This window comes from Pseudorca crassidens, chromosome 5 (genome assembly GCF_039906515.1).
Source record: "Pseudorca crassidens isolate mPseCra1 chromosome 5, mPseCra1.hap1, whole genome shotgun sequence".
Classification (NCBI taxonomy): Eukaryota; Metazoa; Chordata; class Mammalia; order Artiodactyla; family Delphinidae; genus Pseudorca; species Pseudorca crassidens.
The window spans coordinates 138,804,419-138,828,870 of record NC_090300.1 but is presented as its reverse complement, the minus strand read 5'-3'; the positions used below and the strand labels follow the sequence as shown (position 1 = coordinate 138,828,870).

Here is a 24,452-nt window from a genome sequence, read left to right as displayed (position 1 = left end):
CAACTAGAGAAAGCCCGCGCACAGCAACGAAGACCCAACACAGACAAAAATTTTAAAAAAACCAAATAAATAAGTTTAAAAAAAAAAACCGTAATGATATTTAAATTATATCTCCATAAAGCTATTTTAAAAGTTCTATGCTCAGGCTTCCCTGGTGGCGCAGTGGTTGAGAGTCTGCCTGCCGATGCAGGGGACACGGGTTCATGTCCCGGTCTGGGAGGATCCACGTGCCGTGGAGCAGCTGGGCCCGTGAGCCATGGCCGCTGAGCCTGCGCGTCCGGAGCCTGTGCTCCACAATGGGAGAGGCCACAACAGTAAGAGGCCCACGTACCGAAGTACTATGCTCAACTCGCTGATATAGAGAACAAACGAGTGGTTACCAGTGGGGAGAGGGAAGGGGGGAGGGGCAAGATAGGGGTAGGGGGTTAAAAGGTACAAACGATTAGTATAAAATAAGCTATAAGGATATATTGTAAAACACAGGGAATACAACCAATATTTTATAATAACTATAAATGAAGTATAACCTTTAAAATTGTGAATCACTATATATACACCTGTAACTTTATAATATTGTATAGCAATTACACTTCAATTTTTTTAAAAAAAGTTCTATGCTCATATATTTCACACATTTCAATATTGCAGAGAATTTAAATCCTGAGCAGGATCACTTTTACCCTCTTGAAATCTGCACTTCCCCAAGTTTAAATCTGAAAACTCAGCTTTCCCAGTTTAAGAGGTCATTAAAGAGATTTTGCAGAAATCAGAGAGATGTCATTTTATTAAGAAAACTGATTCGACTGTTGTATGTTTCAGAAATCTGAGTCATCCAGCACGTATCTAACCATGCAAAACAAATTTCATATATAGCTTTGAAAGCAAACAGCACCCTGTAATTAAAACATATTGAATGTCTTAATTCAGTGTTTCTCACAAAGTGATAAAAGTGCAGTTCTTAAGAACATGAGCTTAGAATCCATAGACTTTGGTTCACAGTCCTGTTCCAAAGCTAAGTGATGGTGAGTCTTCTTAGTTCGGGCTGCCGTAACGAAACTCCATAGTCTGGGTGGCTTGAACAATAGACGTGTATTTCTCACAGTTCTGGACTCCGGAAAGTCTGGGATCAGGTACACGCACGACACAGGTTCTGGTGAGAACTCTCTTCACCTTGCTGGTGAGGTTTGAAGATGGCTGTCTTCTTGCTGTGTCCTCATGTGGCAAAGAGAGAGTGAACTCTGGTCTTTCTCCCTCTTCTGGTGAGGATCCTAGTTTCCATCATGCAGTCTCTACCCTCATGACCTCATCTAAACCTAATCACCTCCTGAAGACCCCACTTCCTAGTACCATCACATTGGGAGTTTGGGCTTCAACATATGAACTTGGGGGGACCCAGTTCAGTCCATAGCAGTGGGAGAGGTACTTAGTTTCTCTCATTCTCCTGGCCCCTTCACGACAGGTTTTTACTTTTTCTGCTGGGACCATTGTTTCCAAATTTTCTATCTCCTAGGGGGTATTTGCCTACATGGTAGGGAGCAGGTGAGGAGGGAACTGTGGCGATAATAGATCACCCATGAAAGCTCTTCTCTTGGCTCCACTGGAAATACCCCGATCTCTCAGGTGTGCTGGGAGAGTCCCCATGCCTGGGCTCAGGTCCTGAGATGCCCGGGTGCTGGGGACCCTAGTCCTTCCCTGACACCACTGCCCCTTGGTCCTGGGGGTGGCATGGCTGCAGCCTGGTGGAAATCTTTCCGTGACCCTTTGGGTTCCAAACAAAACACCGCCACCAAGATCCACTGTCTTGCTTACTACGTAAGCCTTTCCAAAGCAAGGATCCCAATATAGAGGTTGTGGGAAATGTTCATTCACGCAGGTATGTCCCTGTTATCCAGAAAGTCATTTTTAACAAGCCATGCACTTATGACTAATCATTTCTCCACCTTTTAAATTTTCCAGATAGGATACAGTAATGGGAGAAGCTACTTATACCCTTCCTGTTTCCCCTTTTAGTGGGGAAAACACACTGTTTCCATATCTAAAATGGAATTGAACATTTCTTGTAAAATATACATCTCAGGGAAAAACCCATTGCTATTTTGAACACGCTTCCTCCTATTCTTCAGTTCCTGGTGCGGTGAATGCCTTCTGACTTCTACTTTCTGAGCTGGAGAGTTACAATAACTTAGTATTTGAGAACACTGTGTTTACCTTCAAACTACAAAGACAGTTTTAAGCTACGGCGATTTTTCTTTCATGTTCATAGGTGTAGCACCTTCTTTGTATCTGCTTCTAAAATAAATAGTAGTTACACACCTGTTGACAATATAATAGCAGCATTATTGGGATTTTTCAAATAATTTAATGCTCAATTATCCCAGTAAATGATTTTAAGTTAAAACCTGCTTAGTTTGAAACAAAGAAAATGTTTTTTACATTTAAAACAAAACCTAACGGAAAGGAAGAAACTGTGAACAAGGAATCGAGTCAGTATTTTTACGTCATTTCCTCTTAGAGCCAAAATGTAGTAAGTTCTCAGCCTGCTGGCAAATGTTTGGAGTGGGACGTTGTTATTAGGCAGAGTTTTGGGGTTGTTTTAATGGAAAAAGTGAACTTTGGCCTGATGTGATTTCTAGGCATTTTCTGAGTCACCAAAATGTTCGTTATCCATTTTATTTCTGTAAATCACTTTCTTTTACCATCGTTCTAATGATCAAAGAGCATGTCATATCTCTGAGGGATTTCCTCTTATTCAAGATGCACTGAACTCTCCCAACATTTTTCCATGTGTTCAGCTGAGCAGTTGAGACTCGGACAGTATCTCCTTTGGACCCAGTTGAAATGACACGTTTCAGAGGAGCTCTATGTTAAAAGAGGTCATTCGTTCCTGTTGAACAAGACGTTAAGTGAATGTGTTTGGCGCGCTGGGGCTGTTCTTAGGACGTTAGAACAAACCTGCTTGATTTTAGATCCCAGAGTTCTAAAATCCTCCTCCCAGGGACGTTTGCAGATCCGTGGGTGACGCTGGGGTTGCAGCAGCGACTGGGAGAGAGCTGCTGGCATCTGGGAGGGAGTCACTGAAACAGTCTAGAATGCAAAGGACAGGACCCCACAGGAAAATCTGTTTTGTCTAAAACGTCGTGAGTGTGAGCGTTGAGAAACGCTGAGACAAGCCATAGGCTCACGGACTCTTAGGACATAAAGGATCTTCCCACTCATTCATCTCCCCCGTTCTTCACAGGGACAGGCTGAGCGAACTCATCTCTTTTCTCAATTTTCTTTCACCCGTGTCCCACATTGCAGCAACTTTCATCAGAAACCACAAGGAGCCCAAAATACGCTTCCTCATTTCCAAAATGACCTTCTTAGTCATGGCTCAGATCAGCTTTCGGTGGGGATCCACTGTACGTCACTGGTACAAACTTTTGTTGGAAAATGTCAAGTCGGGGTTCAGATTGTCCTCCGGCCGGGTCTTGGAAGGGTGAGTGGCACGTGCGGACCAGCCCACACTTCCCATTGTGTGATGCTGTAGTCTCCCGACCGGAGCGAGAAGCAAACTTGAAGTGACATGACATGGAAACAAGGCCAGGCTAGAGGGGGGCTGCTCTTGTGAGTCTGCTTTGCTCTCGCCTCCTGATTTAGCTCACATCCCACTGAGAAGTCGCCGGGGTTGCTGACCCAGACGGCCAGTAAGCCCACCCCCAATTGCAGGCACAGAGCACCGGAAAGGTGGTCCCAGTGGCTCTCACACGGCTGACAGCGCTGGAAAAGCAGCTTCGTCCACATATCAAATGCCTCCATCTATCGGACTGCCCACTGGCCTTCAGGGGTGGATCTTGGAGTCCGTGTAGCACAGCCTTACAAGGCTTCCCGACCTGCACCCAGTGGTACCCTGGGCTCCCTTGCTTCCGCACGCATCACTCATACTGCTGTTTGCTAAGACTTAAAGGGTAGTTCCGAGTACCGACCTTTTACTCTGACCTAAAGTGGGTGCTTCCCGAGAGCAAGGCGGTGTTGCTTCACCTGCTCTCTCTCAGAGACCAGCTCGGCTCCTTGGACAGGGAAGATGCTCAGAAAGATGCTTGTTGAATGACTAAGGAAAGGAATCCCCAAATCAGATTTTCCGTCACTCACTCATTTACAGGTCTTCAAAGCTACCAGGGACTTCCCTGGTGGCGCAGTGGTTGGGAGTCCGCCTGCCAGTGCAGGGGACACGGGTTCGAGCCCTGGTCCGGGAGGATCCCACGTGCCGCGGAGCAGCGGGGCCCATGCGCCACAACTGCTGGGCCTGCGCTCTGGAGTCCACGAGCCACAACTGCTGAGCCCGTGTGCCGCAGCCGCCGGGGCCTGCGCACCTGTAACCTGTGCTCTGCCGCAAGAGGGGTCCCCGCTCGCTGTGATTGGAGGGGGTCCACAGCCCGCGCGCAGCGGGAAGACCCAACGAGCCAAAAATAAATATTTTTTTTTAAAAGCACTACCAGATATCTTTTTCTTTTCTTTTTTCTAAATTCCTCTTTTTAGATCAGTATTTTGGAGTTGACAGAGAGCGTGGTCATTAATTCATTCGGTCACTCAGTCAACAGAGAGTTGCTGAGCCGGGACCCGGGCAAGATGTGGCAGTGTGGCCAGCAGCAGGAAGGTCATTTTCCAGCCCTAAACCCCAGACCAATTACCGTTGTCATATATGCCAGGAAGGAAAAGGAGTACTTAGTAGAGGGCTTCCCCGTGTCTGTGGGGCCAGGGGCAGCTTCTCTGAGGAGTGATGTTTATATTGTTATTCAAGTAGGACTCAGCCCAGAGCAGATGCCCGGGAGATGCTCTAGGTAGACGGCAGCCCGGATAAAGGTTCTGAGACCTGAAGACCAGCCTGGGCAGCATCGATGAACCAGGACAGTGGCCGGAGCTGGACTGTGTCGAGGGCAGGACCTGCACCAAGAGGCAGCAAGAGCCACTTGTGGTTATGATGCCGGGTTTTCTCCTGAAAGCAAATGGAGGCCATAGAAGGGCTGACGGAGAGAAGGACAGGCCATTTCTAACACCCAAGTTGGGAATGTCTCAGAGGAGAGGACGTTGCAGTGCGTTTTCTGAGGCTCACTTTCCAGCATCCTTCCCAAGATGCGTCCTCCTCTCTGTGCTCCAGGTCCTGTCTGTGGACCATCCTGCAGAGAATCGGGTGGAGCTTCCAGCCATGCCTTCAGATAAACAGGCTTCCCTGAGCTCACGCAAAAGCGTCCTTGGCCATCCCCACGTGTTACCCTCTACCAGGACCCTCAGGAGAGCCCACTGTGAAGGAGTCCTCACAGGAGTAGAGGGGGTGGGGGGAGGGGGATGACACAGGAACCAACCAGAGAGATGGAAAGAATGATGCAGGGTAAGAAACTGGCAAGGATTTTAAAAGGAGAGAGAAATCCTAACAAATATGTCAGATACGAATCCAGCTAAATCAGTAAGCACTTTGAACGTCAATAGTCAAATGCACCAATTAAAAGACAGAGATTGTGACAGTGGATCAAAAAACAAGGCCAACCATATATTGTCCATAAGAAACCCACTTTAAATATAAAGGTACATATAGATTAAAAATAAGTGGGTGGAAAAAATAAACCATGCTAACACTAATCAAAAAAAGAGTCAAAAGGCTTCCCTGGTGGCGCAGTGGTTGAGAGTCCGCCTGCCGATGCAGGGGATATGGGTTCGTGCCCTGGTCTGGGAAGATCCCACATGCCGCGGAGCGGCTGGGCCCGTGAGCCATGGCCGCTGAGCCTGCGCATCCGGAGCCTGTGCTCCGCAACAGGAGAGGCCACAGCAGTGAGAGGCCCGCGTACCGCAAAAAAAAAAAAAAAGTAAAACAAAAGCTGGGAGAAGTGAGAAGGATGCAGAAGGATGAAATGGAGGAAGATGATAAAGGGGACAAAGGCACGACCAGTCCCCCTGACCCCCCATCCCTGTGCCAGGCCCTGTGCTGAGTCCCGGGCATGGCTTTACAGCTTCATAACCACCCAAGGAGGTAGGTCCTGCTTTTATAGTTTCAGAGACTCTGGTCTACCTGCCCCTACTTGCAGCTTCTCAGAAGATGGGATGTGGTCCTGCCTTCCCTGGCCCACTTGCCTTCGAACTTTCCTTCTGCCGCTGCTTTATGGCTATTAGCTCCAGCTGCCCTGGACTCTTAGGTTGAAGGGGAGAAGGGAAGTTTGCATGGACCCCTTGTCTGGTGTTTGCAGAATGTCCAGGGATCAGTCCGATCTTACACCTGAAAAGGGCACATCTGGAAGATTTTCTGCGTTCGTGCTTTATAAAACGTTTTCAAATGCAATTAAGGAGCGGAAAGATCCTTAGAATATATGATAGGACAACCGCAGCTGTTGCTCACGCTACCTAACGGCGCCAGGCCCGGCTGTGTGGGCCCTTTATGGACGCCAGAGGTGCTCAAACTTGAGTGTGCCTCGCCGTCACCTGCAGGGCTTGCTAAAACACAGAGCTTCTGATTCTGTAAGTAAATTCTTAGCTGCATAATGAAATACCACAAATTGAGTGGCGTAACGCCACACCCGCTTATTAGCTATTAGCTGACAGGTCTGTAGTCGGGACTCAGGGTGTGGTGTGGTTGCCTTCTCTGCTCTGGGTCACACAAGGCTAGAATTGAGCCATAGGCTGGGCTGCCTTCCTTTCCGGAGGTTTGGGGAAGAATCTGCTTCTGGGAACAGATCCCTGTTTCCTTCCGGGACTACCCTGCCTCCGAGAGGCCACTCACATCCTTGCCACTTGGCCTCCTCCTCCTTCAAGCCAGCGACAAGGGATCTCTCCTCTCACACGTCAAATCTCTGCCTTCAGAAGGAGCCTGGTAGCTTTGAAGGGCTCAGCCTAGCTAATCTCCCTTTCACAAAGGGACTTTGTGGGACTTCCCTGGCGGTCCAGTGGTTAAGACTCCTTGCTCCCAATGCAGGGGGCATGGGTTCGATCCCTGGTCGGGGAACAAAGATCCCGCACGATGCAGCACCTCCCCTCCCCCCCCCCCAAAAAAAAGTTAAAACAAAACACTGTGCTGTGTAACATAACCTAATCACGGGTAAAATCCGTCATGGCCATGGTCCTGCCTGCCGTGTCCCCCGGGGAAGGGGGGGAATGGGCCATTTTAGAATTCTACCAGCTACAGTAGGTGAGGCAACATTTTGCACGTCTAACACATTCCCAGGTGATGAGATGCTGCTGCTTGGGAAATCACATTGTGAGAACTACTCACCTACACTAATTCCACCAGCTTTGACTTCGATTGCGCCTAATTTACAGAAGAAGACACTCAGAGTTTTAAGCCTAGAGGTAGTAATATTTGAAATTCACAGCAACTGGTAGCTTGTGGGCACCAACCAATCAGGAGGGATGTCAAGCCCATCAGGCCAGATTCTGGCCGTGTAGAACCTCTGTGGTCTTGCTGGCCGGTACCCACTGCTGGGTTCCCAGCACGCAAGGGCTGGAGTCAGTGCTCATAGCAGAGCTGGGGCTTCGGCTACTCCGCAAGCTAAGATTAAAGAGAAAATGTCCCACCGAGGCTAAGTGAGGAGACGAGGAATAAAGAGATGTTTTATTGATTCCAAAACCCATCTTCTTTTCATTCTGTCTGCTCCGTGTTCTATAAAGCCACCTTCCTCAAGGTTAAAATCTGGATTCGTTTCCTATTGCCGCTGTAGCCAAGCACCACAGAGTTAGTGCCTGAAACCACACAGGTTTATTAGCTTACAGCGCTGGAGGTCAGAACTCCAAAATCAGTCTCAGTGGGCTAAACTCAGGAACCTGTTTCCTTGCCTTTCTCCAGGTTCTAGAGGCTACAGCGTTGCTTCACAGCCCCATATCACCATGATCTCTGCTTCCAACATCATGTCTGGGTCCACCCCTGATGACCCTCCTGCCTCCTTCTTATAAGGACCTGCCCCCAGACAATCCAGGATCGTCTCCCATCTCAGGGTCCTTAAGGACCCTGTGCCTGCAAAGTCCCCTCTGCCACGTGAGGTCCCATGTTCGAAGTTCCAGGGGTTAGGACGTGGACGTCTGAGAGGCTGTTCTTCACCCCACCTCACCACGTAAGGCCGTTCTTCAACGCACATTTCTGCGGATCACAACGGCAGACATTTTCCTAGAACTTCCTCTGTGCCAAGCCCTTTTTAGACATTAGGTCATTAATGTCACAACCACCCTATGAGGTAGGTCCTGTTATCGTGATCCTCCTTTTACAGACAGAGAAACTGAAGCACGTGGGAGTTCAGAACCTTGCCCAAGGTCACACAGCTAAGAAACGGCAATGCCAGGGCTCCAACCCAGACAGGCTGGCTCCACAGTCTACACTCTATGTACCTCTCGTCGATGGACAGGTGAAAAGCAGGCCACTTTATATAAATGGCAAGAAGCCAAAGTCACCGTGCCAGCCTCAACCCCTCACCTACCCTTCCTCTAACTCCCACTCTGCCTGTTAAGGATCCTCCTCTGGGTGGGAAAGCAGTCAGTCACGTTGGTCTTTCCTTCCTTGCTTTCCAAGTCTAATCAGTTACAGAGGCCTCGTCACTTCTGCCATCTCTGAAATGTCGTTCCAGTCACTATTGCTGGGAAAGAAACCACCCAGAACTTAAAGGCTTAAAACGGCAACAATCCTTTATTTTGGTCATAAATCTGCAGTTCGTGCGGAGATGGGTCTTCCCTCCTCCATGTGGCGTCTGCTGGGTTTGCTTAACTGGACGCCAGGGAACCTACTCTCAAGATGTCACACTCACATGGCTGGCAGGTCGGTTGGGAGCTCAGCCAGGGCTTTGGGCCAGGGGCCTCAGTTCCTCTCCACGTGGGCCCCTCCACGGGCTGCCTGGGCTTCCCGCAAACATGGTGACCAGGTTCCAAGAGAACAAGGCGGAAGTGCACGGCTTTTTATGACCTAGCCTCGGAAGTCATATGGTGTCATTTCCACCATACAGTGTCTGTTGAGACACTCACACATGCCCTCCCACATTCAAGGGTGGAGGATACACACGCCTCCCCTTGATGGGGGAATGGCAAGGTTCTACAAGAGCATGTGGGATAGGAGGTTTGTGGCAGCTGTCTTCAGAAAATGCCATCTGCCAGAATTGCCTTTAGAGTAGCCCCCTGCATCCTCCTCTGCCCGCACACTGATGGATACATTATTCCCCAAGCCCCAGTTTGGCTGTGTGAACTAACAGAAGATTTTTGTCTAATATGTTCATTTATTTTGATATTTTTACCAAAATGTTAAAAACATAGCCACCTGTATTGCACGAATCGTTTGTACTTTAGGAATAAATCAAAGTAACAAAAGTAGGATTTCCCAAGAAATCCAGGACATGAGATTAACAAACACCAACACTGAACCGGTGCCGCACCAAATGCAGGCACTCAAAGAAATTTGTTCAAAATGAACAAACTGTATATGTCTTTTCATAAAAGCAGCTCCTTATTTGATTCTGCACAGTAGTGGATGAAGAAAATGTTTTTTCTAATACCTTTTATTCAAGTAGTAATGAGAAAATACAGGAATATATCCTTTCCCCCCCTATTTAAAATCTAACCCTATTCTCAAGGCCTTAATCCACAGGACTTTCTGTAACTGGACTAATGGGGTATTGAGATGAGATCATCACTGATCACCGCCCTCCACCTCCAGTATCCTGAGCTCTTACTGCCTGCAGCACAGATGGGGTCATGCATGTTACCACGTTACTGGAGTGGCAGTCTTATCTCCCAAGCTTCAATCTTAAGCCCCTGTAAGGTCAGGCGCTGTAGCTTAGGCTTTTGAACCCCCTCGTAGAGTACGGGACACCTGGTAATGGCTTAGTAAGAATTTCATGATTGATTTGACCGTGAGTTCTTGAAGGAAGAGTCATGCCCTTCTCTTCTCTGTGTCTGCAGTGAAGAGTCAGGTACTTAGCTGCATGCTTGGTTCAACAAATATTTATGGGGGGTCCTAAGTGTTCCAGGGTCCATGACTTGGTCTGCCCTTAGTTTAGTGGAGGAAACCAGTTAAAATATGATAAGTACTAAGAACTAGAGGTCCCCAGTGTTATGAGAATATGTAATAGGTGTAATTTGACGGAGCAGTGGAGTTCGAGAAGGCACGGAGTAGATCCTTGTTAAATGGTGGTTGAACAAGAAACAAATGAGTGATTTTCCTTAGGCATGGAAGTCTGTTCTTAACTCCAAACAGCCCAGACAAGAATCTGCTCAATGTAGATGCTCAAAAAATGTGTGTCTCCTTTCCAGGTAGGCAACACCCGGCCCCAGAAGAGCCCACCTGTCCAAGGAATTCTTCCCTATAACTGACTTGCTGCATGGAACTTTCCCCTTAGTGATGCTTTCCATTGGGGCTGAGACTTTGATCTCCAGAAGTTGCTGATTAAATACAAATTCTCTGGGAGGTCTTATACATTAAATAGCTGTCATCATTAACGCAGTCACGGTGAAAAGTTCATTAGGTACGTTCCAGTCTCGTTAGAAGGGAGATGCAGAGGGCAGGACTGTCCCAGGGAGAGGAAAAAAAAAAAAGACCCGGATGTGATTCTGGGACAGAAGAACAGAGGAAAAAAACACAGATGAGGAAGCAGTAGATGTGGTGACATGGCAGTGACAGGAAAGAACTTGATAGTTTTGCTCTGAGAAGGCATCACCCTTGGGAACATTTGAAAGACCCAGATGGGAGATTTTCCCCCCAAGATCAGATATTCTCTGATGAGCACACTCTGGAGCCTGCAGAATGTGCCGTGTGAGGTCTGCTCACACTAAGGCAGTGCTCAGCCTAGCGACCCACACTGTGGAGCCGGACGGAATCGCAGGACCCTGTGCTGGCCGGTGCTTGACCTCGACTCCGTGGAGACTGCTTCAGCACATACAGCTGATGAGTTGGGCGTTTCACCAGATAAAGATGGCTGGCAGGAGAGCTTATCAAAAGAAAAGCAAAATAAATATTTCCTGGTGAAATCCCTGTCTTTACAGGTATTTAAGGAAGACATGGGATTTTTCCAACAGTTGGCGCTCCGAAATATTAATGAGTTAAAAATACCAGGTTTGGGAATGGTTTCATAAGGAATTAAAATTCATGACACCAGACTGCTATGCAAAGAAAGGAGTAGATTTCCTCTCTGACTAACGTTCCACCTTACTTAGTGTATCTGTTAACCATGGTTTCCTTGACCATTGATATAGAACATATAGTGGGGGGAGGGGAAAGAGAAAAGCCGTTTGGTTATTGCAAAAGTAATAAATGTGCGTTGTAGAAATTCTAGTAAGTCCAAAGACGCGAAGAAGGAAAACGCTGCAATCTTATTTAATACTAACGTGCATGCTTTTTCTTTTCACCAGATTGGAGTCACAACAGTAAACACTGCTTTGAAACCTGCATTTCTTTTCTTAACAGCAAGTTGTGAACATCCTTTTATGTCGTTAAGCAGTTTTCACTTCCTTCCCGTGAGGTGTGAGTGGCTTTATAGTCATTGATTCAGCATACTTATTAGCTGGTCACTGATAGGATGGTTAGCTTGTTCTAATGTGTTATTTGCATAAAGAATATGCAAATAACAGGGAAGGTATTTGCATCTAAATCTTTGCCCACAGCCCTGAGGATTTCCTTAGAATAAACTCCTAGGAGGGAAACGGTTGAGTCATTATTCAAGGTTTTAGTTGACCTGGTTTACACTGAAAGTTTAAACTATCGAGTGTACTACAGTTCACTACCATATTCCTTTAGAAGTTCCTTACCTGGGGAGATGGGCTAATGATTTGGAGTGGAATCAGTCGTATTTTCATGGTGTCCAGTTTAAAGTCTGTCGTATTTGTCAGAAATTTCAGATGATTAACTTAGGGTGCAGATCTTTGAATTCGGGTCTTTTTGGTTCGGTGACTTTGGGTCTGTTTCATTGGTTCATTGGTTGGTTGGTTGAGGGACACAGTGACACACCCAGGTCCCTTCAAGAATACTGGATTTGTCCCCCAGCTGCCCTGTCACTTACCCCCTTTGGGGATGACTTCAGCTGAGAGCCACCCCGCTAAGTCCCCTCCTTCTCAAGGTACCGCCCCCATCCCAGAGCTGACCAATGTGGGGTATCAAGGCCCAGCCCTTCTGCTCCAATGAGGGTCATCCTGTCTTCAGAACACCCCACAGGACCAACCAGCAAGGCTGCCAGTGGGACCACATGGTAGCCCTACTCTCCCTCTACCCAGCCTCTTTTTCTCCCCTCCCCTCCCTCCCCTCCACTTTCCTCTCCTTCCCTGGGTGTTGATCCCAGAAGAACCCCCTAATAAACTTCCTGCACAAGAAGCTCTGTCTCAGAGGATAACTGTTGGGTTTTTGGTTGGTGGGGGGGGTTGTAAGAGCAGAAGTGGGGCTCAGCAGACCCTGACAGTTGATCACTGTATGTGCCACGTAATTTCTCCTCCGCAGGGCCAATAGTGCCACCACGACCTCCCTCGGGATGGAAGCGCCAGGGCAGCTCAGACTCAAGGGTGAAGTCAGCCTCCGTCTTCCGACAGTTAGTTCAACATAAGAATATTGATCAAACTGTATCCTAGAATCTTACAAGAGCAGTTTAAAATGCTGTCTTCTCAAAATGATCTTTTGAAAAACTATCTTAAAAGGCACACCCTGAGAATACCTGTATCTCAGTCTACTTTTAGATCATCTTTCCAACCGTGTCATTGAATATTGGTCGTAACAAAACCCTTCTGTCTTCATTCATCGTAAGCCAGTTTTATAGAAATACGTTAGGTTCTGATTCTCAGTTGTGCTGTGTGCTTCCCTGGTATGGCCCAATCATGTCGCCCTAATGATTGCTAAAGAAACCAACTGTGGTTTGAGCAGAATCTAGGTCAGCCCTATAATAACGTCCCCACCATTCACTTGCATGAGAGTATAATTTCAGGAGTAGAGAGAACATCCTGCAAATGCCCGGGTAGTCACCCGTAGAAATGTGTTGAGCCAGAAAAAAAATAAAGAATTGCTGTGTGAGGAGCGAGGGACACACTCTCTCAATGTATTATTTGGAGTAGATTATGAGACACAGAACATTTTGAGCCCCGGGGATATGGATGGGTAAGCTGCTTTGTGCGTACCCCTACCTCTCAGTATCTGGCTCAAAGCAGGTGACTAATCTATTTTTGATGACTTACTAAATTAAGCTAGCGGCCAAAAGCTCAGATGCTTTTGGGGTCGGGAGCGACAGGGCCCCTGGTATTCGAAAAGCAGGGGCTTAGCCAAGGGTTCAGCCGTTGCCCAACAGACCACTGGGCCCCTTATTGCCTTTTTTTTTTTTTTAATCCCAAAGAAACCAGAAATTCTATTTCTATGTGAAACCTCCCAATGTTTAAATGTTGAAAACTAATATTTTTATTTGGGGGGAGGGGGGCTGCCAGTTCACAACCAGTAAACTAACCTGGCCATTCTAGACTTGATGGAAAGGAGGCAGCTCTCACTTCTCAGATGCTCTGGTGCAAAGATGGGTGTGCAAATTTTAAGTCACTTGCCATAAACACCCCAATTTTCCTAATGAACAAAGTTGGCATGATTGTTCTTGCTTTTCATGGTGAAAAGCATGATATCCAAGTTGTGGTGATACCTTGTTTGTCCTGTGTTTAGAGTTTATTGTTTGTTAAGTATGTTTTGAATCACTGTGTTACCCGCATGGAGGTGACAGGAGATAGTTCCTCAGCCGACTTATCAGACTTTTAAATAATCCTCAATGAAGGCAATGTCAGTGTGAGAAGACAGCATATGCAGTGGTGCTGTCGGTAACTTCCCAACAACAGACAAGGAAATGGGGCCTGGGGGTGGTAATGGAAAGAGTAGGTAAGAACACCTAATACTTTTCTCTTCTCCCAAACTTGGCAAAACGATTTCTGAGCTGAGATCATGAGATTGAAAACTGGGTGTGGATACAAACTCTTCGTAGCCAAGTTATTGAAAACTGGGTTTCACACCTGGTGCTAAAGATTTACAGAGTTCGGTTTGACCTCATTCTTTTCCCCTTCCTCTTTTTTGACCTTCGACTCTGGTCTGGCCAGTCACTCACCTGGTATTGAGGGGGTGTCTGCGTGCCCCCAGTGCTGTGCCAGGTTCCCTGGGAGAACCTACCAGAACCAGAACAGGATCCGGGCCTGCCTCAAGGCAGCACATGTGCCCCCCAGGGTTTTAGTTGTGTCAGTTCTTCTGAGATGAGTATGGAACATAGAATGAGAGGAACAGGACTTTTCCGTCAGCGTTCACACAACAGTGTCGAACTCATCCTTTGAATGTAAAGGGATTTACTGGGTGGGAATGAATCGGTCTGGGGTTGTGAAAGCTGTTTGTAGCTGGAATGGAAGATAACCAGGTCCTGGTGATTGAGGAACACAAGAGCAGCCTGTCACCAGCCCACCCCTGCACAAGTGTTCTTTTTTTTTATTTAAAGTTGAGTTTTATTAGACCATAGTCTCCCCCAACATTCTGTTTCTTTAGCATTACTGTGTTTTATTTTCTTTTTCTTTTTTTAATAAATTTATTTATTTTTACTTATTTATTTTTGATTGCGTTGGGTCTTCGTGGCCGCATGCGGGCTTTCTCTAGTTGTGGCGACCGGGGGCTACTCTTTGTTGGTGTGAGTGGGCCTCTCATTGCAGGGGCTTCTCTTGTTGCGGAGCACAAGCTCTAGGCGCATGGGCTTCAGCAGCTGTGGCACGCGGGCTTCAGTAGTTGTGGCTCGCAGGCTCAGTAGTTGTGGCACGCGGGCTCAGTTGCTCCGCGGCATGTGGGATCTTCCCGGATCAGGGCTCAAACCCGTGTCCCCTGCATTGGCAGGCGGATTCTTAACCATTGCGCCACCAGGGAAGCCAAGCCCCTGCACCAGTGTTCTTGTCCACGTTTTTGTCACTGCAGGATTGTGCCCTGGCTTCAGAACAGCTTCAAAGCAGAAGTGAAAATCAATCATTAAAGCAAAGTGGGTCTGGAAAGGAATAAAGAGAACAATTGAGGATGGATTATTAGGGGGGCTTTGGCCCCAGCTGACTTTAAATAAATGTTACCTCCCTTAATCCGGGCTGCTGGTCTTCAAGTCATTAAGTATAGTTTTGATTTCCCTGTGGCTATTTCTCCATCTTAAGCATTGCAAATAGTGCATTTCCAAGAAGTGACAGAGGGGGTGGTTAACCTTCATGTACTAGGGAAAGATTGAGGTAATAAGGAAAGGGCTGGGATGGGGAGGGTGGGAGGGAGGGAGATGCAAGAGGGAAGAGATATGGGAACATATGTATTTGTAGAACAGATTCACTTTGTTATAAAGCAGAAACTAACACACCATTGTAAAGCAATTATACTCCAATAAAGATGTAAAAAAAATAAAATAAAAAAAGTTAAAAAATAAATAAATAAAAATAAATTTTTAAAAAAAAGAGTTAATGGGATTTCAAGTGCACACGGAATTTAACAAACAAGATGAAATCTTGGATGAACTGTGAACTCTCTTTTAAGATATCGATTTGAACATGCTTTCCTCCCTACTTTTCCCCAATCAGTTGGTTGTTTTATTTTACTTTATGTCATTTCTTTCTTTCTTTTTTTTTTTTTTTTGAGGGTGATTGCAGTTTTCCTTCATTTCCACCACAAGCTTTAACAGAGCATGATTGCCATTCTACTAAAATGCGTTTAGTTTAGCATTTTCACCACTGCTTCCATCATTTGTGGCACTGGTGTCAATAAACCACTTTTTTTTTTTTTTTTTTAGCGGTACGCGGGCCTCTCACTGTTGTGGCCTCTCCCGTTGCAGAGCACAGGCTCCGGACGCACAGGCTCAGCGGTCACGGCTCATGGGCCCAGCCACTCCATGGCACGTGGGATCTTCCCGGACCGGGGCACGAACCCGTGTCCCCTGCATCAGCAGGCGGACTCTCAACCACTGTGCCACCAGGGAAGCCCAATAAGCCACTTAAAAAAAAATTAAGTAATAGGAAGTTCCACATTATCTCAGAAATAGAAATTATTTGTATACTATCTTGTACTATTCTGTGTAAAGTATCAAATGATATTTCAGGCTTTTCCATTTTTTTTCCCCAAAGTATCAAAAATGACCCAGGCTGAAGTGTAGTATTAATATCACTTCTTTTGTGTTATCCTGCAGATTCAGAAGATTAATGGTTATTAAACATAAAGGTGATTTTCATTAAAGATGGTTTTCTCAGCTCAGATTTAGAATTCATAGGCATCACCTTCTGTCGTGGGAGACAAGGGCACTCTCTTGTCTAAGGAGTTCTGGTTAGAACCTTCCAAGTCCCACAAAAAAAGGTTATCCGCTTTGTTTTACATTTTCTTTCCTACAAGGCCCCTCCCTGTGGCCGAGCAGATCTTACCAGTAATAAAGCAATTCTATGAGCAGTAAATTCCCGAGCCCACATCTGGCTCTGCCCCGCTCCCCAGCCCATTCCCTGATTACCCTCCAGAGAGAACAAAAATGGAAACGCCTTTAGAAATCAGAAAGAAGAATATCTTCCTGTTCTCTTTCTTACACATGATCGTCACAAAAAAGCAGAAAGTTGGGAATTTAATCACCCTACTGCGGAGACAATAGGCCTTCAAACATTTTTGATCATGAACCTCATGGATGAAAGATTTTTGGTACATCTGCCAATAAAAGCATTTTATTTGTAACTTCTATACAAATTCTACTCCCTACTGTGCACCTTATAAAACACACCCTAAAAAATAGGCATTTAAAAAAGACAAGCGAACATATATTAAATTAAACACGTTCTGCCCAAACGACAAAGGGCTGTCGAGACCCCGGCCGTAGACCCCTAAGGAGAGTCACAAGGCCTCTGGGAGGGTCTGGGGGGGTGAGGCCTCAGAGTCTGGAGCTGGTGGTGCAGTCCATGCCTGGACATCCTGCGAGCCACCATGCAGCAAGGACAGAGGAAGTACACCCTGGAATGGGACCAGCACCCGCTGAGCAAACTTGTACCTTTACCACCCCCTGCAATGAAAAGGAGGTCTTTGTTCAAACCAGAGGCACTGGAAACCCTCCAGTTAGGAACACAGATGGCCTTGACCCTTTGATGGCTGGTGGATGCTGGCTCTTGGCCCGTCTCAGATGGACCCTCCCTGGTGTAGTCCCTGAACTGCACAAGCATTTATCCGCATCTCCAGGGAGTGGCAGTGGTACCCTCAAGCAGCTCTCACTGTAGTAGGGAGATTGCAAGGCAAGAATATAACTAGGATGCCAGGCAGACTGCACTGAGAGCTGGGGGGGTGGGGGGTGGGGGGAGGTCACAGGGGTTAAAGGAGGGAGAGAACATAAAGTTCGGAGGGGTGCCTCCTGGAGAACGGATGTTTGGTGATGGGCTTTGAAGGATGAATAGAAGTTTGGCGGGCAGAGACTAGGGAGGAGCTGGCTGACAACTGAGGAAAGCAGGCAGAGCTGAGGGCTGCCTAGAGGAGTCATGGGCTCCGTAGTCAGAGAAGGTCTCGTGCCTCAGGGGTGCCATGCCCCCAGCCTGTCCCTTCCCTCTTTTCTGAACCCAGATACTGGAGTGGTTCTGTTGCATGGAAGTTAGTTCATGCCTCTCCTCTGCTCAAAACCCTCTGATACCAGCATGCAAACCAGAGACCTTCCAATGGCTCAAGGTCTCGCGTGGCCCTGCTGCCAACCACTTTCTCCACGTCCTTCCTCTACAGCCATTCTGAGCCTCCTGCTGGTCCTGAACATGCCAGGGGCCTTTGTGCCTTCTGATCCCTGGCCTGAGATGCTGTTCCGAGCATCTCACGGTTCACTCCGCCACTTCCTTCGGGTCTTGATGTACCCACCTGTCATCTTCTCAGGGACGCCTTCCCTGGCTAGTCTTCCTTCCTTCCTTCCTTTTTCTTTCTCTCTCTCTCTCTCTCTGTCTTTCTTTCTCTCTTTCTCCTTTTCCCAGCTTTTCCTATCCCTCATCTCTGCCTTATTCCCAGCACTTACCACTATCTAAACACACTATATATTTTACCCACTTATCTCATTTCTTTTTCCTTTTTCCCAACTAGAATGTAAGCTCCATGAGGGCAGAGGGTTTTGTCTGTCTTCATCTCTGAACCCCCAACACCTGGAACTGTGCTTGGGTGAAAGAACAAATGGGTAGATAGATGCATGGATCGACACATGGATGAATACCAAGTGAAAATCTTCCCCTTTAACCTACAGAGCGATGGGAAGTCACTGAAATCTTTACAGTAGGAGAGGAACGTGATCAAGCTCAGCTTCGGGAAGTTTTATGTTGTGGGAATTACGCACTATTTTGGAGCAGTAAGAAATTGGCCACAGCTGCCTGAAATGGTGTGCAGGAGTGCCAGGTGGAGGATGCTACAGAGAACCTAGAGACCCCTCTATTGACCAGTGGGGCACGTAGGAGAGGAAGCCATCCAGGATGCCAGAGGGACTGAGAGAATGGAGATGGGGAAGTACCAAAGGGCACTGCTGCGAGGCAAGCATAGTTCCATGGAATCTGCAGTCAAAGGATCGGGGTGAGTCCTGACTCCTCAACACAGCGAGGCCCTCTGAACCTCAGTATCCTTACCGACGAAATGGGAACTAGAAACACAACTAACATGCATCAACCACTGATTGTGTTTCAAGCACTATACTGGGCACTCTGCCTATGTCAGATTGTTCAATCTTCACTGCAGCTGGGAAGTTGATATTAACCTGGTTTCCAAGTGAGAACAAGAAGTGTCCCCTCAATTAATAACACCTTTTAGACTGGGAAGTGATAAAGATGACTCAGAGGCCCCTGTGTACAGTAACTTAGGTTGGGGGAACAGTGCTCCACCTTATAAAGGGAAGGGTTACGAATATTAAATAACAGTAAAGCTATCCCATTATCTCAGAAGCTAAAAGCTCCGTTAAAACACAAGCTTAATTGGCACTCAAGATAAACTCTCTGATACCTTTGATCTCAGTCGGTTGTGCCATTTTCCCTCCCAGGAGACCTGCAGATTTCTTCTTCGCTCAGCTTTGATTTGCACAGCAAAGTCAGAACTCGGTTTCTCTCTGTGGTCATTCTGTAGAAGGCTTCACTGGTGGCACGTTCTTGGCGTAGCTGTAAACTCCTTGGAGTTTATAATGGGCGTGCTGAGGTCATCCTCCCTATGCTTTAAGAGTGCTGTGATGGGAATGATGGATTTCGACATAAACCTCAATTGTTCCTCACTGAGAATAGAAACTTCTTAATGAAAATATGCTCTCACTGCTTGGAACCACAGGAAGCAAATGCAGGTTGAAGAGATTCATTTAAGATTTTTAGTGGCGCGAATGGAAGAAATGCAAAACATCTAAAGCTTTCAGCGGACTCAAGCATTTCATTTCTTCTCTAACTTCTGGTTTCTGTTTTACTTTTTTTTTTTTTTTTTTTTTTTTTTTTTGCGGTACGCGGGCCTCTCACTGTTGTGGCCTCTCCCGTTGTGGAGCACAGGCTCCGGACGCGCAGGCTCAGCGGCCATGGCTCACGGGCCCAGCTGCTCCGCGGCATGTGGGATCTTCCCGGACCGGGGCACGAACCCGCGTCCCCCGCATCGGCAGGCGGACTCCCAACCACCGCGCCACCAGGGAAGCCCCCTGTTTTACTATTTTAAGTGCAATTTTTAGTATGCTTTTCAAGAGTTCTAATGAGACGTTGCTGTGGGCCCTGCTTTCTTCAAATCACTCACATCCAACTTGCAAACAAGAATCAAAAAAGTATTTGCCTTTCAAACCACAAGGGATAGACAAATACCATAGGACGTTTAGAAGTGCAAGTTCATGTCTAATAGACGTGCAGTTGAAGAGTGGACATTCCTAGCAAGAACTGTCAGGTGAGCCAATAAAAGGAAGGCCCTCTGGGTTCAGGGACAGGTGTCTGTCCCCTTGGCCAGCCGGGGCTTTGGAGCACCACGAAGGGTCCATGCTCCGTACCTCTCACGCTGCGGGTAGCCTGTGTTATTGGACCCTAGGTGCCATCTCTCTCAGGTACACTTTGTGACCCGGTGGTTTTTGCCAGCCTCCAATCCAGCCTCCCTACAGTCGGCCACAACTTTGAGCCCCTTTCTCTGATCTAGAAATGGAAGCACTCAAGTTCCCTAAATATGATTCAGATAGAGCTTACCATCGATTCAAAGGCACGTACAGAATTGCATGTTTTGGGAGGCTTTCTGGACAGCCTAATGAAAGATCTATCATTTATCATTTATTTCTAGGAGCAAAGATAGTTGAACCATCTTCAAATACCTCACTATTCCTTTTTTTTTTTTTATCCCATCCGTATTAATGAAACCACAATTGTAAATTTGGGTGAGTTCAGTGCTGTTGTCTCAGATGAACAGAAATGTTCCAGATTTGCCCACACGACTGAGTTGGAGCTTCATGTCATGAGTTTTAATAGGATGAGGAGATGGTGAAATTAACCTCCTCTTCCTCCTCTGATCTCCTTTTAACCCTTATTCGCCAAGGTGGGCTCCAGGAGAAAGAGAAAAGGAGGGACAGCCGCTCCGGAGGAGTGGAATGCACTTCTGTGCCTTCTACCTCCCGTGCCTTTCCCCTTGGCCTCCCATACCCCCACTGCCACCCCCAGGCCACCACCAAAGCCTGCATGTGCCTCCAGGGTACGCTGCAGGCTGTGCACCGAAATGCAGCCAATCCCAGGGCACAGTTCCCGGAACCAAGCACCACCCAATGGACCACTTCCTCTTGGCGTTTGATGCATGCCATACTATCTCACAGCGTTCGAAACTCTTCTAGAACACATGCACTTAGATCTCGTGGGTTGGCAGTTACGGGTAATTTGGCAAAGCAAACACCATAACTGGTCTCTTGCATAACCCTACAGCTGGCAGCAGGGCACCATCCACGGAGATTAAGCAGTGCTCACTCATGCAAGAAGACTTCGCATTTCCTTTTATGGAGGGATAAACGCTCTGGTTTGTTCTTTCCCATTGCATATATTCTTTTTATTATTGGCTGACTTTAATGCTTCTTTGTAGTTAATTTTTAAATGTGAATAGCAGGATTCCACTTAACTTTTGGAAGCTTAAGAGGTGTCCGCCTCTAGACTAGAGAATGTTTTTATAAATAATGAGACTGCATTCAGGTGATACTGAGTAGGAAGGACCTAGGACTCACACTGCCATAGGGACCTAAACTAGCAAAGTACTTGGAAGTTCAAAGACTTGCAGCCTTTTAATGGGATTAACAAATACATACGACTATATATAAGAGAGAGAACCAACAAGGACCTACTGTTTAGCACAGGGAACTACACTCAATATCTTGTAATAACCAATAAGGGAAAAGAATCTGAAAAAGAATAGATATAGATATGTATAACTAAATCACTTTGCTGTACACCTGAAACTAACACAACGTTGTAAATCAACTATACTTCAATTTAAAAAGTAATAAAGTAAAAAGTTGCAAAAAAAGAGTTGCAGCCTTTTCAAAGAACTGGCATCCTGACACCCAGTGTGCTTCTCCAAGACCAGACATCTTACCTGAAAAAAGGCCAACTGAACTAACTTTTCAATTGTAGTGTACATTCTTTCTATTTCTTCTTCCTTTCCTAATTAAAGCAAAAACAAAAACCTTCCGTCTATGAGTCTCTAAGCAGACAACCTCTGAATGTTTCTTTTCTCAGCTTCAGAGGCTAGATTCTCTAAAATATTTTTGTATCTTTTCCCGAATTTAGCAGCTATTAGAAAATGATCAACGTGCTGCATATTCCTAGTTCTCAAATTACAATAATAAAGTTTTCCAATGAAAATCCTAGGATCTCTTCTCCCATTCTCACTGTGAAATACAAGTGGGAATTAGGACATTCCTCCAATAAAGTTTAATTAGAAAAAAAAAAAGACCGTATTTCAAAATGAAGTCCACTTTTTCTTTAAAAGCAGGGTTCATTGACCAAGACTGATTTCAAAATGTTTTCTCTAATACCCCAGCATCTGAAACTTTGATTTCAGTGTTCAGGAAATTACAGGGATCAAACAACTTGCCAAGACTTCGGTTTCCAGGTTTCTCCAAGCCTTGAGAGTTCCCTGGAGGCTAATTACTGTTTACTGCTATAGACCTTCCTCCTGTTCCTCTGTCACATTTTCCATCTTAAGAAGGGTCGTCCCATTCAGCCGAGGAGCCTGGTGACTGAGTGGCTGAATGGAATTACTACCAGTGGAAACTATGCTGCAAGAGGGGTAGATAAAGCAGCTGCACAGCAAACCTCGGCAGTTTTTTCCATCCTCCCCAAGCAAAGTTAATTAGCATAGGGAAAATGACTAAGGTGTTGACGTCACCTCTTTCCAGTAGAAACTTACACTCTGTCTCTGCCTGCCTGCGAGCAAGCAGGACTTGACTCAGGAATTTGGTGTCCAAACAGGATGCTCTGGAAGCGGTGCTTTTTTTCCCGGTGGGGGCTGGACCTCGGCGCTTTATAAGTGAGGGCTCGAGAAAGAACCTACAGTCTCTGGTAAAGGAACCTTACTTGGGGCTTGACCGCGGGAATTGCAGCTTTCTCTGTAAGGAAGCAAGATGCACTTTAGAAACTTTAACTACAGTTTTAGCTCCCTGATTGCCTGTGTGGCAAACAGTGAGATCTTCAGCGAAAGTGAAACCAGGGTAAGGCTTCTGATATAATGTGATTTTTGAGAGTTTTCAAACGATTATGTTAATTGGGACTATTAGCTGAAATACTTGGTGGGGTATGTGGCTGTCTTGTGGGTTTGGGGGTTTTGAAATACATCCAGAATGCTTTGAGCCTTAAAATCAAAAGATGTTGCCTGAGGAATTAACTGTGAAGGAATTTTTAAAGCTCTCAATATTTAAAAGCATCTGTGTCCCTTGACCAGTTAGTAAGGGAGGGTTTGGCGTGGTGTTTTTTCATTCTGTGTGGGTTGTATCAATAAGTAAACTTTTGGAGGGAGGACTTTTCTGACAGTGAACAGAATGTTTCACTTTGACATTTAGAGTTCAGGATACATTGATTTTTATCTCAGGAAATCAATACTGGAAAGATATTTGAATGTTTGCAGGAATTACAAGGGCCTGTCTTCAAGTTTCCAGATTTCTCTAGCTGGAGAAAATGCAGCCATAGCAAATAAAACTGGATACATAACTTAAGTGTGGGATGAGTATACCTCCTGGGAAGCAGCTCTCATTGATGGTTATTAATATAATTAGTAATTTTAATTACTATGCTTTTCTTCTTCATTTGATTAAAATGTAAGATTTTCATCAGTAGCTACGAAGCTATCTAATTGATCTCTAACAATATTATATATGAATGACTTCTGTATGTTCTGTTTGGGGGGCGGTGATCACGTTATACCTTTATACCCAAAGCCCTACTGAGACATCAGAAGGTTTCTCTTTTTTTTTCTAATCAAATTTAACTCCATAACTGTGTACAATGCTTGCAAGCTGGGACTAGTTTTTGAACTAGATATTAGAGCATGTTCTACGTGTAAAAGTACTACAAAGTCTATGTATTTAATGTTAGCCTTATATGAGTGAAATCACTGATTTACTTAATTAAGTAGAGATGCCATCCAATAACTATAATTACTAGGTATTGGTTATTGTAATTATACCTAATTATACCTATATAATTACTAGGTATATAGGTATTGGAACAAATAAGATTATTTTATAAGAGAATACTAATAACATAATAGCAATATGAAATTAACAAGATAGTGTGGGTTCTCTTGGGTTCTGGTCCTAAGCCCTGACTTGTATTCTAAAAATATTCAGCAAAGTCATCTCTCTTAAATTATGAATGATAACTTTAAAACTAAGCAGTTGGTCACAGTGCCTATGGATGAGGTCCTGTGAAATTCCAGATCTGCGCAGACACCCTTACGCCCCAGACTTGCCCCGTGCTCGGGAGGGGTGGAGAACAAGCCACGTGCAGCCAGATGAAATCGCAGCTGAAACATCTGCTGTGCATTCTTTCTCATTCTTTGCCTCTGCAATACCCCTCGTGGGAAAGTCACAGACATTTCCATCAACTAAAGAGAAGCCGGCGAATTCGAAGAGAGAACGGTTGTGAGCTGTTCCCACTCCCCCTGAGCCACCTGCCTGGTGGAGACACCAGCCAGCAGGGAATGCAGGACCTGCCTACAGCCCTGCCCTGGGGACCAGGCACTGACCGACAGGAGGGCCCTTCCCCTCCCCCGCTTTCTAGCCATGAATATCCTCGAAGATGTTCTCCCTTCTTGTTGGGAATCCTCTCTCCCCTCTGCAGAAGCACCGTGCTCTGCATAGGTCTCCAGGGTACTTGTGGGCTCCAGGGCCTCCCCTTCTCACCAGTCACCTGGGTGGAGGGCATGCTGCCCCATCTGGGCTCTCACCGTCTGCCATCCCACCCCCATCTGCCTCTCACCATCCTCACAGTTTAGTCTGAAAAAAGATTCAGAAAGTTCGGTGACTAAAAGTCCCTGCATAATCTTCCTGGAA

General features: G+C 46.2%; 1 protein-coding gene and 1 long non-coding RNA gene across 4 annotated transcripts in view; one reads left to right on the top strand and one right to left on the bottom strand.

The window, feature by feature from the left end:
* The window catches only part of RCAN1 (regulator of calcineurin 1), a 95,501-nt gene that overhangs the window by 64,179 nt on the left and 6,870 nt on the right, over positions 1-24,452 (top strand). Inside the window, exon 1 of one of the 2 annotated variants that reach the window (XM_067739427.1) lies at positions 22,347-22,613. The exons of the other annotated variant lie outside the window; for it this stretch is intronic. Coding sequence (XP_067595528.1) covers positions 22,527-22,613 — 87 coding nt within the window. The 5' untranslated portion in view covers positions 22,347-22,526. Of the gene's footprint in view, positions 1-22,346; positions 22,614-24,452 lie in introns of those variants that run through there. 2 annotated transcript variants of the gene reach the window in all.
* On the bottom strand, positions 14,458-22,220 carry LOC137225422 (uncharacterized). Of its 2 annotated transcripts, none has more exons than XR_010943832.1 (3): positions 21,497-22,220; positions 18,923-19,137; positions 14,458-14,957 (listed from the first exon to the last, which is right to left on the bottom strand). It is a non-coding gene; the product is annotated as an uncharacterized lncRNA (long non-coding RNA). The 2 variants fall into 2 exon arrangements; XR_010943835.1 differs by having other exon boundaries at positions 18,923-19,180; positions 21,994-22,220.